The sequence below is a fragment of the Sycon ciliatum genome, chromosome 1 (genome assembly GCF_964019385.1).
Source record: "Sycon ciliatum chromosome 1, ocSycCili1.1, whole genome shotgun sequence".
NCBI lineage: Eukaryota > Metazoa > Porifera > Calcarea > Leucosolenida > Sycettidae > Sycon > Sycon ciliatum.
Window position 1 is genome coordinate 50,422,895 of NC_088643.1, and position 15,000 is coordinate 50,437,894.

The 15,000-nt window shown below is 48.5% G+C and overlaps 1 protein-coding gene across 1 annotated transcript in view; it reads left to right on the forward strand.

The window, feature by feature from the left end:
* The window catches only part of LOC135830901 (serine/threonine-protein kinase D2-like), a 22,575-nt gene extending 7,608 nt beyond the window's left edge, over positions 1-14,967 (forward strand). Inside the window, exons 4-17 of the mRNA XM_065343119.1 lie at positions 294-791; positions 1,146-1,217; positions 4,796-5,124; positions 5,452-5,529; positions 6,527-6,863; positions 7,240-7,310; positions 7,971-8,061; positions 8,329-8,597; positions 8,970-9,153; positions 10,691-10,766; positions 11,093-11,199; positions 11,673-11,758; positions 12,115-12,418; positions 13,595-14,967. Coding sequence (XP_065199191.1) covers positions 294-791; positions 1,146-1,217; positions 4,796-5,124; positions 5,452-5,529; positions 6,527-6,863; positions 7,240-7,310; positions 7,971-8,061; positions 8,329-8,597; positions 8,970-9,153; positions 10,691-10,766; positions 11,093-11,199; positions 11,673-11,758; positions 12,115-12,418; positions 13,595-13,602 — 2,510 coding nt within the window. The 3' untranslated portion in view covers positions 13,603-14,967. The remainder of the gene's footprint in view (positions 1-293; positions 792-1,145; positions 1,218-4,795; positions 5,125-5,451; positions 5,530-6,526; positions 6,864-7,239; positions 7,311-7,970; positions 8,062-8,328; positions 8,598-8,969; positions 9,154-10,690; positions 10,767-11,092; positions 11,200-11,672; positions 11,759-12,114; positions 12,419-13,594) is intronic.
* Positions 14,968-15,000: the final 33 nt, after the last annotated feature.

Sequence of the window (15,000 nt, forward strand, 5' to 3'; positions counted from 1 at the left end):
ACACACACATACACACACACACACACACACACACACACACACACACACACACACACATACACACACACATACATGAACGGTTCAGGTTATTTCATGGCTAGACAAAGTTCGTCGCTGTGGGCTCCTTTTGTGTTTGTATCTAGCTGAGGCGAATTTCGGCTCGGCATAGTACTGAAATATGCCCTATTTTAGTATCTCGTCCCTGTTTTGGTATCTTGTCCCTGTTTTGGTATCTTGTCCCTGTTTTGGTATCTTGTCGCTATTGTGGTATCTTGTCCCTATTTTGCCTGCAGGCTGTGGTTACAACTTTCACAAGCGGTGTGCCTATCGTATACCAAACAATTGCCCCGGCGTAAAGCGCCAGCCCAAGACACCGCGTCGCTTTTCCAAGCACCGCAGCGACAAGTCTGAAAGCTCACTGCACGTAGCGAGTATCTCGCACAGCTGCACGCTACCGTCACAGGCAAGCGTCGACTCGGTGATGAGCCTGCCGGCCAATCATCGTCGCAACTCTCTGCCGCGCCAGCCCAGGTCATTTGATCACGAGTCCTTGCAATCGGCACCGGTGGGCCCGGCCACCTCGCCCAGCCATGGCCACGGCAAACCGCCCAAGCGCTCCAACTCCTGGTTTGGCCGGCCGGTGTGGATCGACCGGGAGATCGCCAGTCGGCGTGACTGCGAAGTGGAGGTTCCTCACACGTTTGTGTTGCACAACTATAAGCGACCTACCATCTGCATGCTGTGCAGGCGACTTCTTATCGGTCTTATTCGCCAGGGAATGCAGTGCAAAGGTAGGCAGGCTGTGTCAACAGTGTTTTGGCATCACATCGATTTTTGTTTGTTTGTTCCGCCCTAAATAACTGATAGTGTGTGGAGGATTGTGTTCTTGAGGCAATGATGTCAGTTTTGCACTGGTGCCTCTGCGTGCGTGCGTGCGTGCGTGTGTCTGTCTGTCTGTCTGTCTGTCTGTCTGTCTGCCTGCCTGCCTGCCTGCCTGCCTGCATGTCTGTCTCTCTGTCTACGTCTACAATAACGTTTGTTTTTTAAAGCTAGTATAGACGTAAATAAATTTCCTCGTCAAGTACAGTGTAGTGGGTTGTCACAGTAATCATGGCATGGCACATGTCTGGTTTTCTACCGCCTAGATTGCAAGTACAACGTCCACCGGCACTGCGCTAACCGTGTGCCGAAAGACTGTCAAAGTCATATCCTGGATGGTGAGTCTTCTTCATGATTGTGCATCAGTGTCCTCTTGTGCTAGCCACTCTCCTATCATGCCCTAGGTATTTCCCCTTGTCCCTGGCTATGACCTTTGATAGGATTGGCTCACTGGGTGTGATAATTCCGGCAAGTACCTCAGCAGGTTGCATTTTCAGCATGCGTAACAGTATGACTGCAGTGAGAACACATACCTAGATTTCAGCAGTGGCTTTGTTTCCAAAGTACAGTGCCCCCCCCCCCCCCCCCCAGGGCTATGCCCCCCCCCATGTTGTATCCATAGCGACAGCAGAGGAAGAGTGAAAGAAATGCTGTAAAAGCAGAAATTTTCGGTGGTGTTATATTTTCGGTAACTTCGGTGCCAACACGTTTTACCTTAAATTAAACGCACCGAACATTTCGGTACTAGTACTGGAAAACGGGTTTACCACAAATTTCCCTCCACTGAACCGCCGATTTTGGAGAATAGCAAAAAAATTACATCGCCGATTTTTGCGTTTACAGTAGATGCGGTTAGGGCGCGTTAAGGGGGCTCAGTACTTCTGCGCGCGCATCGAAATCTGGGCATGATTTTATGCAAAATTTCGCGTTTGAAAACATTTTGTCCGCGGCTGGAGAAAGTTTTTTTGCGAGAAATAGTCGTGTTCAAAAGTTTATTTTGCGAGAATTCAAAGAAACTGCAGTCCTTGAACAGTTTGAACGTTTTGTGTTTTCCATTTTGGTTTGCTGGATGTCGGCGATCGATGGAGCTATGGAGCTTCGTGTCAAGTACTTGTAGTTATCAATAGGCACGGCCGTTTTCGTGGGCGCTCAGGAACAAAGCGTGTTCAATCTTCTTCAGGTCGTGTAGTTCTAACTTCCAGCTCAGATATGCCCTTTTCTCAGTCTCGCCTGCCAGTGAAGACAAGTAAACCTGCAAGATTGTCCAGAGCCCAGCTACCAGTGATACATGTATTTAGTCTCAGAACGCAGGTAAGTGACATGCTTCTCTCAAGTTCAAGTGCATCCACTTGAGTGGCACTTGGAACGATATCTATTTTTTCTTTTCCAGTCGCCAGATAAAAATATTACTGACGACTGTGAGAGAAAAACTGGTCTTGTACCTGCAGTACCTGGAGATAGTGGAGTCAGAGTGTAGTGTCTGCAAGTAGAGACTTGATCTCTGTGAGTAATGAGTGTGGTCTGGAACAGCCAGTAGGAACAGCACAGCGACATGCCAGTGAAGTGTTCTATGTGTGGGCAGGAGAATTTGGTCAGACATGTGAGTCTCATGCTGGATGGAGTGGAAAGCATGGATCCTATGAACTCTAAGGCTGCACTGGGTGAGTTCTGACCTGTGCCTGTGTTTCTCAGGAGAAGGCTGTGGGTTCAAGGTAGTATGGCTGTGCTTGTATCATTGAACTATGACAGGAATCTGTATATATTATAAAACTGAATATTGAAATATTGGCAATATGCCTTGTAGAACAACTTGAGCAGAGACAGTCACAGACACGTAATATTATGCATGGTCAAGTTGCCACATTTTCATGAGCTCGGCCTTGACCTAGACTGTAAATGCAGCATAAAAGTGTTATGCATGTTGTGAAGAACTGCAATATTACCCAGGCAAGGCAAGGCAAGGAATGTCAACTGAAATCATGAATCACAGCAGTACACATTGCAGCACTAGTCAGGCTTCTGTCACAGTCTCAGCAAACAAGCTGGAGTGGGCGTTTCGCTGCAACATGGGTGTTTGTAGAAGTCTAAATATTCTTCAACAACAACAACGTTATATATCATGCCTACAGGTACAATCATCTGGTGTTGGCATTTGAGAGGAATCAGGGAACTGGCATCCTTGGATTATTGCACGAACCGGGTGGCGATGGGCGTGTGCTAGTCACAACGAGTTCTGCTATTGCAAAACGCATAACACATCATCTAGCATCTGGAAGACCCAACACCAACACCCCTATTTTACACACTGCTCCAGACCGCACAAGTACTCCAGCAGCTGCAGGAGGTGCAGCATCGTCCCCACTTTCTACCACTCGTGATGATGCTGCAGTTATCTGCTCAAACATTCACGTTGTGCTGCACACTGGAGGCGCGAACCCACAATACCAACAGTGGCTGCTAGCCATCGCATCCAGCAGTAACCAAGCAACTCAAGTTGCTCATTGACAGCGTTATACTTATAATCCGTTGTTTTGTACATTTGATATACCCATGCATGTATGTATGTATGTACATTATATTATGTATGTACATCACAATATACAACAAAGATGTGAATAACACAATTCAGTTGTGACTGTTGCATGTGGTATTGTCTGGGATTGGTCTATAGCAAATGCTTCTCGCCCTACATAGTCAAAGTGAAGCTTGAATGAAGTCGATACACTCATTTTGGCAACAATGCTGAATCTGACTTTCAAGCTGAATATGCAAAATCCGTCACAAATTTTGTTTCTCACGGAGAAACGAGATGGTAGACATAAAAATCTATTTTTGTAGAGCCTTCCTATGGCCTTGAAGAGCAGATAATGACCATAAAATGGACCATGTTATTGTCTCGATTCTCCACTATTCAAACAAGTCTAAAGTCCGGTCTGCTGAAATACGCGTTTTGCCAAATCACATTCTGGGCTACCTTGGCCTCTCACAGTGGTCTGGGCATATGTTGTGGACATTTTCCAAAGAAGACAGTATTGTAGGCCCCTCCATACCCACTTTCAGGATTTTTGAAGTATTACCAACTGGAATTTTACGCCTTTAGTGAGAAATCATTGAATTTTTGCCGAAAAACATAGGTACAATAACACCCCCATAGCTGGGGAACCACATAATAAACCTATCCTTGAAATAGCCCAGACCAGTTCTCTAGGTGTCTGGCCATCTGAAAACACACAGTTCAGATCGATTTACCATAATGTTTTTTGCTCCCTCTTCGGGGTTGAGCCCCCTTAAGTTGGTACGAACTAGAACAGACTTCACCAGAACAGCGCGTTTGGTTGGGACTGCACCTGTTCTGGGTCGGCCAGAACATGTTCTGCTTGCTCCGGCCTCGAGGCCGGAGCAGACCAAGCAGTTTCATTTTTTCACAGTGAAACCTTGCGGGAACATCGGTTTTGGTCCCAAATGATCACGTGCATACGCTTTTGGGTTGGAATCGTCGTACCGTACACAGTGACCATGGTGATCCATACACATTTTGAAGAATGCACCAAGTTTGCCATATTTTTCACATAAAAAATGCTCTGTTTCTGGAGTACCGTTTGGCTGGCATGAGGCTGCTCCATGTGCACCAGCTGTTCGATCCTGTTCTAGATCGTACCAACCAAACGCACCCCTACATAACACGAGGCAAATCAAGAATGGCACTTAACCAATGTTGACGTGTCAGTTACTATTGGTCTCGTCATGTTATGCCATCATGTTGGTTGTGGTTATTGGATATTGCTTTTGCGGTTACTTTTCCAGAGACTAACATACCCCCCCCCCCCCCCCGATCAATTCTTGATCCTGCTTTGTGCTTTTGTCTATAGCGTATGCGTGCTCTAATCCGCCGCTGTGTACTGTTGTGCGAATGCAGAACTGCAGAGTCGAGGTCAGTCGGAAATGGGCCCCGGCGTACTGGTGGGCGATGCTGAGAACGGGTCCAGCCCGTGCCACGAACATGCTCTGGATGAGCTCATGGACCATGACGATCATCATCCTGCGGCCGAGGGCAATGGCAATGCCGAGAACTCAGAAGGAAACAGTGTACATTCGGTTGCTGTCCGTCGGCATTCTCACGACTCTGAACTCTCGGCTAACATTCCGCTCCAGAGGGTGTATGTGTCCGTCCCGAAGAATGGCAGCAGTCGCCACTCAACCATCAAGGAAGGATGGATGGTGTGTTTCTCGACGCTGAAGAAAGTGGTATGTACGGAGCCTGTTACAAACTCTGGCGTTTGCATCTATCCCATCACTGTGTACCCGTGTGATGCAACTTATACTCAGCACTATTTCCTGGCCTGTGGACGTTGTGATAACACTGTCTTGCATCACTCTGCGAGCACTGGTGTCCTCAGTACCAATGTACACACAAACACACATGCACGCACACACGCACACACATCTGATTGCACCCCCCCCCCCTTCCCCACACACACACGCGCGCACCATGCACTTCTCTGAATGCCGGCATGTTTGTTTACGTGTGCTTGCTGGTGATGACGGTGATGGCGGTGACGTGACGTTGCACAGAGAGAGCTGTATTACTGGAAGCTGGATAGTCGACATCTGTACATGCTGCACTCACCGGATGAAGCAGATGTGGCGCATGTAAGTTGGTATACAGTCATGTACATTGTACCCGCTCCACTCCTGGCTAGTACAGGTCACATTCACTGCATAGTAGTCTTTAGTAACTGTTACAGGTCTCATCATGCAGTGGACAGTGAGTGTGATTGCTATAGACTCCCGCCTTCCTTCCTTCCCTGAACCCTACTAACATTACGCCCTGCACATTCCTGCCTCCCCACATATACAATGCCGTATAACTATGAATCCAGCAAGGCAAACCCTGCACGTTCCCCACTTGTATCGACCCTGGTACACTGTAGTTGCATGTGCGGGCTTTTCTCTATATTGCCAAGAGAACCTGCGTGCCAAGACAGTTTGCAAACAGTCTTGGCAGTGCCTTGAAACCTCTCTCTGACATGTCACATGACCGTGGGCATGGAAATGACCAATCTCGCTGGACATAGCAGGGCCTATATGAGGCGATCAATGGATACTTCACTTCCATGCTCGCGCAGAGTTCAGAGGGCTTTGACTATCCCACCAAGCACACCCAGGCAGGCTTTGGTTTTCCGATCAAGCTCGCGCAGGAGGACCTTGATTTATGTATAAAGGACTACTTCGTAGCTCATTTTTTGTCTCAAGAAAGTTGAGCCTTGTTTGGCAAGCACGATAGGAAGATCAAAGTGTGTGCTGTTCATGCAGAAATGCAGTAAAAACAGTCGTGCTCGGGTTCCATCAGCCAATCCTTGTCATTTGCAAAATATTTTATAAGTTCGATTTGTACAAGTGGGAGCAAGCATTTCAGAAATGTAAAAAAAAAACACTCCTACTCTTTATCAATCAGCCTGATCGTAGCCCTTCGTGCTGCGGCCTGTGACTAGGCCATCTCACACTCGTACTCTTGCTTGACTGCATACTTCTCTACAGTGATTGTGGGTGTCACCGAGGTGCCGTTCGGCACTGTGTGATGTCACCCGACATGTATAGTTGTATACTGTTTGTTTTGCCACGCTGTGCAACTATGTGACCCGTGCAGGAAATCCCCCTGTCCAACATGCTTGTCATCAGCGTCCCCACCAAGGCCGAGCCAATCTCGCCCAACACGACAGCCCACTGCTTCGAGATCAAGATTCAGCGGGAGGGTGTCTACTACATAGGCGAGAAGGGCGCACCTGAGAAGAGTAGTATCCACAGCAACAAGAACTACGTCTTCCCGGAAGATTGCGGGGTGTCCATGAAGGATGCGTTGGCTCAAGCAGTCGGTGAAAAGCGCTGCAAGCCATGGGAAGAGGCCATCCGTGGTGCATTCATGCCGGTCACGCCCAAGCCCAGCATCAAGACAGTGGTCAGTGTCACCGAGTCTACATCCATAGGTACGTGCAAATCAACTCTTTGAACAGTGACTGCTTCTTTGCAGCTGCTACTGATGCCTCTGCTGTTGCGACTTATGCTTCTGCTGCTGCTGCTGCTGCTGCTGCTGCTGCTGCTGCTGCTGCTGCTGCTGCTGCTGCTACTGATGATGATGATGGTTCTGCTGCTGTTGCTGCTAATGCTTCTGCTGCTGCTTCTGCTGCTGCTACTGCTGCTTCTGCTGCTGCTGCTGCTGCTGCTGCTGCTGCTGCTGCAAGTGACTTTTCTTCCCGGTACATGTACAATGCATGTACATTGTACGACAGCGTAGATGTTGGATTCACGACGTGTATCTCCTATTATGATGCACACAACTTCTGCTTTTTCTTTCTTTTGCAGTTGATAATGATGAATTCACTGGCCATGTTGAGCCTGGTCCACCCGGTGAGCCTGCGCCAATGTTCCGCCAGGTCAGTAACGTAATCTTTTATTTTCTATTTTCTCTTGATAAGCAACGAGTGCTAGACAAAACAAGAATTGATTGGCAGTCGCGAAATTCTGAGCAGCATGATTGAAAAATAGTCTTGTATCCCCCACACACTATACATGCCGGGGTGTGGGGCAGCAACATGGCGTGCCATGCACTAACAATTTTCTTTGCACTGCCTCGCATCACGCAGTCAAGGTAGCATTGTCGCCGGCTGTGCGACTCGGGTTCCCACTGCTCCACGACTCTTCACACTGGGTACTTTTTTTGGACCATGAGCAGACCGTGCAAACTGATGTGCGAACTGGAATGCTCGCGCATCCAGAAAAATCAAATACAGTGTAATCCCGTTTCATGTCCGTCAGTTTCAAATTTTTGATTGTCGCCTTGCTCCCTCCGAATCTTCCATATTGGGCATCCCACCTATGCCACGGCTAAACATGTGTGTAGGAATGGCATTAGTTGATCAGAGTTGGTGGCCAGGTACGACATGTGCACATGTGGTCTTGTTCAAGCTGGAGTTCACTTGTGTTAATGGTAGGATCCGCTGAGGTAAGTAAGTGGTACATGGTTCTCTATCAGCGGTTTTAGACTCAGAATTTGGAAAGCTCTTCTTGCCCTTTCTGTCCTGTTTACTTTGCAGTACAAGTCTTCAACTCTCGATATCTGCGACTTCTATCAAATATTCTCAGACGAGTGTCTTGGATCAGGCCAGTTTGGTGTGGTCTATGCTGGTAAGCAATGAACGCCTCCCTCTTGTGCGCTTTGCTTGTGCACGTGCACGTTACGTTCTGCATGTGGGCTAACCATATTCTCGGCACTGTACGGGCTGAACTTGACTGCAACAGACAGAGTCAAAAGCACGAAGAGGCATTTTATTCTTATTTTGGGCTTGTACTTCAATACAGACCTTCCACGATATGTATGTGTGTGCGTGCGTGCGTGCCTGTGTGTGTGCGTGTGTGCTTGTTTGCGAATGCATGCATGTACGCAACTATCAGGTGTTCATCGAAAGTCGGCGAGACCGGTGGCCATCAAGGTCATTGACAAGCTGCGCTTCCCGTCCAAGCAGGAGACTGCGCTAAAGAACGAAGTGGCTATTCTCCACACACTGAAGCACAATGGTGTTGTCAACCTGGAGAGGATGTTCGAAACACCCGATCGTGTCTTTGTTGTTATGGAAAAGATGGAAGGTGACATGCTGGAGATGATCTTGCGCCACCCGAACGGCAGACTGGAGGAACGTACTACACGCTTCCTGATCTTCCAGGTAAGGAATAGTCAGGTTGCAAGACACAGTGTATGTGTGTATGTGTGTGTGTGTGTGTGTGTGTGTGTGTTTGTGTGTGTGTGTGTGCGTGTGTGTATGTGTGTGCACACGGGCATGTATGTGTATGTGTGCATGTGTTGGAGGGGGGGGGGGGGGACTGACGGATACGTGAGCTATCCGTTGATTCATGATCGTGCTGATAAGGTGTCCCTATCGCGGCGCCACTGAACCCCCATGAGGAATCACCGCTCTAGACCTACTGTAGCGGGGCTTTGTAATGCTTGGCAGCCTGGTGTAGATGCACTTCCATCGTTGCCTCTAAGTGCAGTATGCACTGTATGTGCTGTATGTATGTACATGATCTCTGTTCAGATCCTGAATGCTCTTCAGCATCTTCATTCCAAGAACATAGTGCATTGTGACCTGAAGCCGGAGAATGTCCTGCTGCGTGGCAAGTCCAGCTTCCCGCAGATCAAACTGTGCGACTTCGGCTTTGCCCGTATCATCGGCGAAAAGAGCTTCCGCAAGTCGGTGGTGGGCACTCCGGCTTATCTAGGTAAGGAGACAGATTCTCAGAATGTGTGTTTGTGCCATGCGTTTTCTGGGTATCACTCATAGCAGCGGGCAGTTCTGTTGTAACTGACTTTCTTCACCTGCTGCCAGCCCCGTACCACCATGATCTCCACACTCAGACAATGGACTACAAGATAACTACATTTGAAAGACTATATGTGACAAGATGACGGAAACACAAGTAGATATGACGAGCTCAAGACGAAGACTGCTTTTCCCACCACAGCGACACCGCATGCGCCAACACCACCACGTACACACGGCGTACACAAAGTAACGTACTACAGCAGTTCCAGTGTTGCGTACCACTTCACCCCGCTCTACAGCAGTGCTCCACCCCGCTCTACACCCCGCTCTACACCCCGCTCTACACCCCGCTCTACACCCCGCTCTACACCCCGCTCTACACCCCGCTCTACACCCCGCTCTACACCCCGCTCTACACCCCGCTCTACACCCAGCTCTACACCCAGCTCTACACCCCGCTCTACACCCCGCTCTACACCCCGCTCTACACCCCGCTCTACACCCAGCTCTACACCCAGCTCTACACCCCGCTCTACACCCCGCTCTACACCCCGCTCTACACCCCGCTCTACACCCCGCTCTACACCCAGCTCTACACCCAGCTCTACACCCCGCTCTACACCCAGCTCTACACCCCGCTCTACACCCAGCTCTACACCCCGCTCTACACCCCGCTCTACACCCCGCTCTACACCCAGCTCTACACCCAGCTCTACACCCAGCTCTACACCCCGCTCTACACCGCGCTCTACACCCAGCTCTACACCCAGCTCTACACCCCGCTCTACACCCCGCTCTACACCCAGCTCTACACCCCGCTCTACACCCCGCTCTACACCCCGCTCTACACCCCGCTCTACACCCCGCTCTACACCGCGCTCTACACCCAGCTCTACACCCAGCTCTACACCGCGCTCTACACCCAGCTCTACACCCAGCTCTACACCCCGCTCTACACCCCGCTCTACACCGCGCTCTACACCCAGCTCTACACCCCGCTCTACACCCCGCTCTACACCCCGCTCTACACCCAGCTCTACACCGCGCTCTACACCCAGCTCTACACCCAGCTCTACACCCCGCTCTACACCCAGCTCTACACCCCGCTCTACACCCCGCTCTACACCCAGCTCTACACCCAGCTCTACACCCAGCTCTACACCCAGCTCTACACCCCGCTTTACACCCCGCTCTACAGCAGTGCTTAAAATACATGTTAGAGCCCTTGTCTTATGGACTGCCGGCTGCCGGTTTGATTGCCAGTTTTTTTTGTGAAGAATCTTTCACCAGCAGGGTTCCCAGGAAGCCCATCTCAGACCTCGGTTGGGGAGGTGAAGTTGTACCCATCTTTCGCATCCATCCCTAGTCCAGACTATTTTTTGACTCATGTGTGCAAGCCGCCTGCTCGGAATGGGGATTCACGAAAGCCCATATGCTGCGGCTACGTGCGTGTGTGCATGTGTGCGTGTGTATGTGTTTGTTTGTTTTTGCAGCTCCGGAGGTTCTGAACAACGATGGCTACGATCGCTCATTGGACATGTGGTCCGTGGGCGTCATCATCTATGTCAGGTACTTATTTTGTGGAAAGCATGGACGAAAAACCACTCTGGCTTCTAATGCACTTTCTATGATCACAAGCCCTGTTCTTACTGCTTTGGGAATAATGCTTTTATGCTGTACGCACATGGACCTATGTTGTACATACGTACATGTAGTGTAAAGTTGTACACACGTGGTACTATGCTGTACACATGTGCTACTATGCTATACACACATTCAGATCATGCACTGCAAGTAGTCAATGATGAATGGTGCAATGCTTGCGATGCTGAAAATCTCAAGTTTTCATCTGTCTCTATATCTGCTTCTTTCACACCATGTTGTGTTTCCTGCAGCCTGAGCGGAACGTTCCCTTTCAACGAAGATGAGGAGATTGCAGAGCAAATCCAGAATGCCGACTTCATGTATCCGAATGATCCGTGGGAGCAGATCTCTCGAGATGGTAATTGCAATTGTTTGGTCCCAAATTGTCTTTTCAAGTTTTTATCAAGAGTAGATGCGCTACTCACGTGGCATAGTGTGTGCAGGTGTGCAGGTGATCTCTAGACCATGTGTTGCACAGTAATATTATTGTGGTGATTGTGGCAATGCATGTTGTACATGATCTGTACATGTGTGACTTTGTGTGTGTGTGTGTGTATGTGTGTGTATTGGTGTGTGTGTGTGTGTGTGTGTGTATTGGTGTGTGTGTGTGTGTGTGTATTGGTGTGTGTGTGTGTGCATTGGTGTGTGTGTGTGTATTGGTGTGTGCAATTATGCGTGTTATGGGTTTGTTTTCCCGTTTGCATCTTTCCCTCAAACCAATGAATATGTGTGTGTGTGTGTGTGTGTGTGTGTGTGTGTGTGTGTGTGTGTGTGTGTGTGTGTGTGTGTGTGTGTGTGTGTGCGTTTGTGTTTGTGCATATGTCACGGTAGCATCTGGCTTGATCAACCTCTTGCTGCAAGTCAATAAGAGCAGGCGCTGCACGGCAAGGCAAGCATTACTACATCCGTTCCTCACGGTGAGATGATCGGGAGCATATGGGGGGGGGGGGGATCATGTTACGCAATTGTGCCCATGAACGAGTCTACGAGAGTAGATTATGTGTTGTCCATGCTTAGGAGCTTCATGCATGCAAAAGATTATCAGATTAGTCGAAACTGTGTGGTGGAGACCAGACTAAATATTATCGGCAACTTCTTCAGCCTTGCAAGCTGTTGATGGTGCGATCCCAGCAGAAGTTGCTATGGCTTTTTGCTGCAGGTTAGGGTTTAAGGTCTACGGTGTGTGTGTGTGTGCGTGTGCGTGTGTGTGCATGTGTGTATGTGTGTGTACGTTTGTGCGTGTGTATTTACGTTTGTGCTCACACCCACGCAGAGTCCGAACACATGGCAAGACTTGCGCCAGCTGGAGATGGACATTGGCGAGCGTTACCTGACTCACCCGTCCGAGGACAAGTTCATGCAGCAGGAAGCGGCCAAGCTAGCAGCAGCGGCGGCGGCGACAGCTCAAGTAACTGTAGCTGCATCCCCGTGTGGAGATAAGACACTGGTCGCTGGCTACCAAGCTCCCGTCGTCATGCAGAATGGCATTAGCAAGGAGGCCATGGCCAGCATGGCCACTGTTGCGCTGCCTACAGATCGTGTCACAACTACCATTGAAGAATCAGCAGAACTGGCAGGTAGGAACTACTTTTTACTCTGTTACTGTGTCTGGTGACGTTATTGGGAAACAGCTCGAGAGGGATCTAGGCATTGTGTTAACGTAGAGTCTGTCATGATGTGTGTTGATTCGGCTGTCTAGGGACAAAGAGAGGGAATTGGCATGGGGGACGACTTTTCAGTCCGGTCCGTTGCCGTCACCAAGAGGGAGAGAGAGAGAGACAGAAGGGTGGGGGTGGGGGGATCATAAATTGGCAGTATACTAAGCAGTGCAGTTGAATTGGATTGTTGTCGAGTGAGTGTTGCTGTTGCCGTTGCTGCTGGTGCTGGTGCTATCTTTCTACACGTATGTTGGCCCTAAATAATGTGTTATAAAGATTCTAAAATATGATTTGTTAACGATGACCAGTAACTTTCGAAGAGTAATTTTGATCACTTTGAAAACTGATAAATCACTCATTTTGTGAGTGTTTTCTCCGTTCAGGAATACGAAAACAGAAAATTTATTCCACTTTGGATGTGTCACTGATAACTGATACCAGGCTGCAACAAACACCACCTGTGTATACTGTAGCCTTCTGAAAGGGCCTGTTATTGCACTGTTCAGGACACTTACTCCCAGGCTGATTTTTTTGCGTGTGGGGAATAGTATGCGTGATATGCAGTGGATTGGTTTCATTCTTACCGCTACATGTATGTACATACATGTACACCTATGTACATGTATGTACATGTATGTACATACATGTACATACATGTACATGTATGTACATGTATGTACATGTACATACATGTACACCTATGTACATGTATGTACATGTATGTACATACATGTACATACATGTACATGTATGTACATGTATGTACATACATGTACATACATGTACATACATGTACATAGGTGTATGTACATGTATGTACATACACCTATGTACAAGTATGTACATGTACATAGGTGTTTGATTACATTCAATTGGGTACTTTCTCTAAGAAAAATTGGATACTTTCTGATACGATAATTATAATAGAAAAAAAACTAAACTTCCGCCGCACTCTCTTATTGTGTGCTGTGCACGATACCGGTATACATGTGTGGAAGCGAGTCCATAGTGTATGCAGTCACTGTGCGTGTACAGTGCATACATGTAGAAGCAAAGTGTCCGTTGTGTTCTCTGGTGTGTGGTTTGACACTGCAGTGAACTAACCTGTGCTAGGCTGTGTTCGTGTCATGATGTCATGATGTCATGATGTCATGATGTCATGATGTCATGATGTCATGGTGTCATGATGTCATGAGCAAATCGTACTTGACGTTGACCTGTGTTACCACCTGTTATGAGGACGGCAATGCAGCCATCATGACGATAGGCGTCATATTCTGACCGCTGAGCAGACGGTGGATGATGCAGTGCACTCCTTGCCGCTGAGGTTGATGTGACGTGATGATGATCTAATGGCACTAACTTGCTAACACCCTCAGCAGAGCGTGCGTGGGTGTGTATGTGTGTACATGTGTGCATGTGTGTGTACGTGTGTGTATGTGTGTGTGTGTGTGTGCACGCACACGTGCAAGAGAGTGAGTGCATGATAATCTGTATGTAGGTATTTTGCATATGAAAGCCCTCGGCAAACCATATAGGGCTCTGAATCGCTGCTGCTGCCGCCTTTGCCGCTATTGTTCCTCTGACCATGAACTGCTAATTAAAGTTAACCATGTGACCAGGTCATTCTGTTCTCTTGATCTTAGCCTGCTTACTCTCACACTATATAGTCACTACTCGCAGGACATGGCCATGCATGTATTGCTATGCTAATGCCGGCTAATCACTCTTTCCTTCTGAACTTGAAATCACCAATAATTCATCTCGGTAGTTCTTAGTGGACGCCCACTTAAGCATATATCTCGCGGTCTCGTGTGCAGTCCCATGGTGCATTCATGCCTGTCGCAAGCAAGCCTGTGTTATGGCAGCATTCTGTGTCTAGTGGTGTGCTGTGTAGTGTGTAGTGTGGTGTGTGGTGTACGGTGTGGTGTATGGTGTGGTGTGGTGTGGTGTGTACTGGGAGGTGTGCGGTGTGGTGTATGGTGTGGTGGGTAGCGGTGTAGTGTGTGGTGTACTGCGTGGTGTGTGTGTGTTGTATGGTACGGTGTGCGGTGTGTGGTGTATGGTACAGTGTGAGGTGTGGTGTATGGTACGGTGTGTGGTGTGGTGTACTGGGAGGTGTGGTGTAGTGTGAACTCAGTGTAGTGTGTAGTGTGTGGTGTGTAGTGTGTAGTGTGTGGTGTAGTGTACTGGGAGGTGTGGTGTAGTGTACGGTGTATGGTACGGTGTGTGGTGTGCTGTTGGTTTCTTCCTAATACCGTACTTGTTGCTTTTATACGAAGTAGTGATGTGGAGTGCGTACCGGTACCGCCAGTTCTATCTGTTGCTCTTGTTCTATTTTTCTACCGCTATAGTATTAGTCGTTGTACCCCTATATATTATTACAACACTTGTCTACGATGTCACCGTGTTTTGGCCAACGTTAACCTGCGGTGCTAATTATTTACTGTCCTGACAGTGCCAATGTAGCACTTCCATGTTTGTTCTGTGTCACCTCGAGG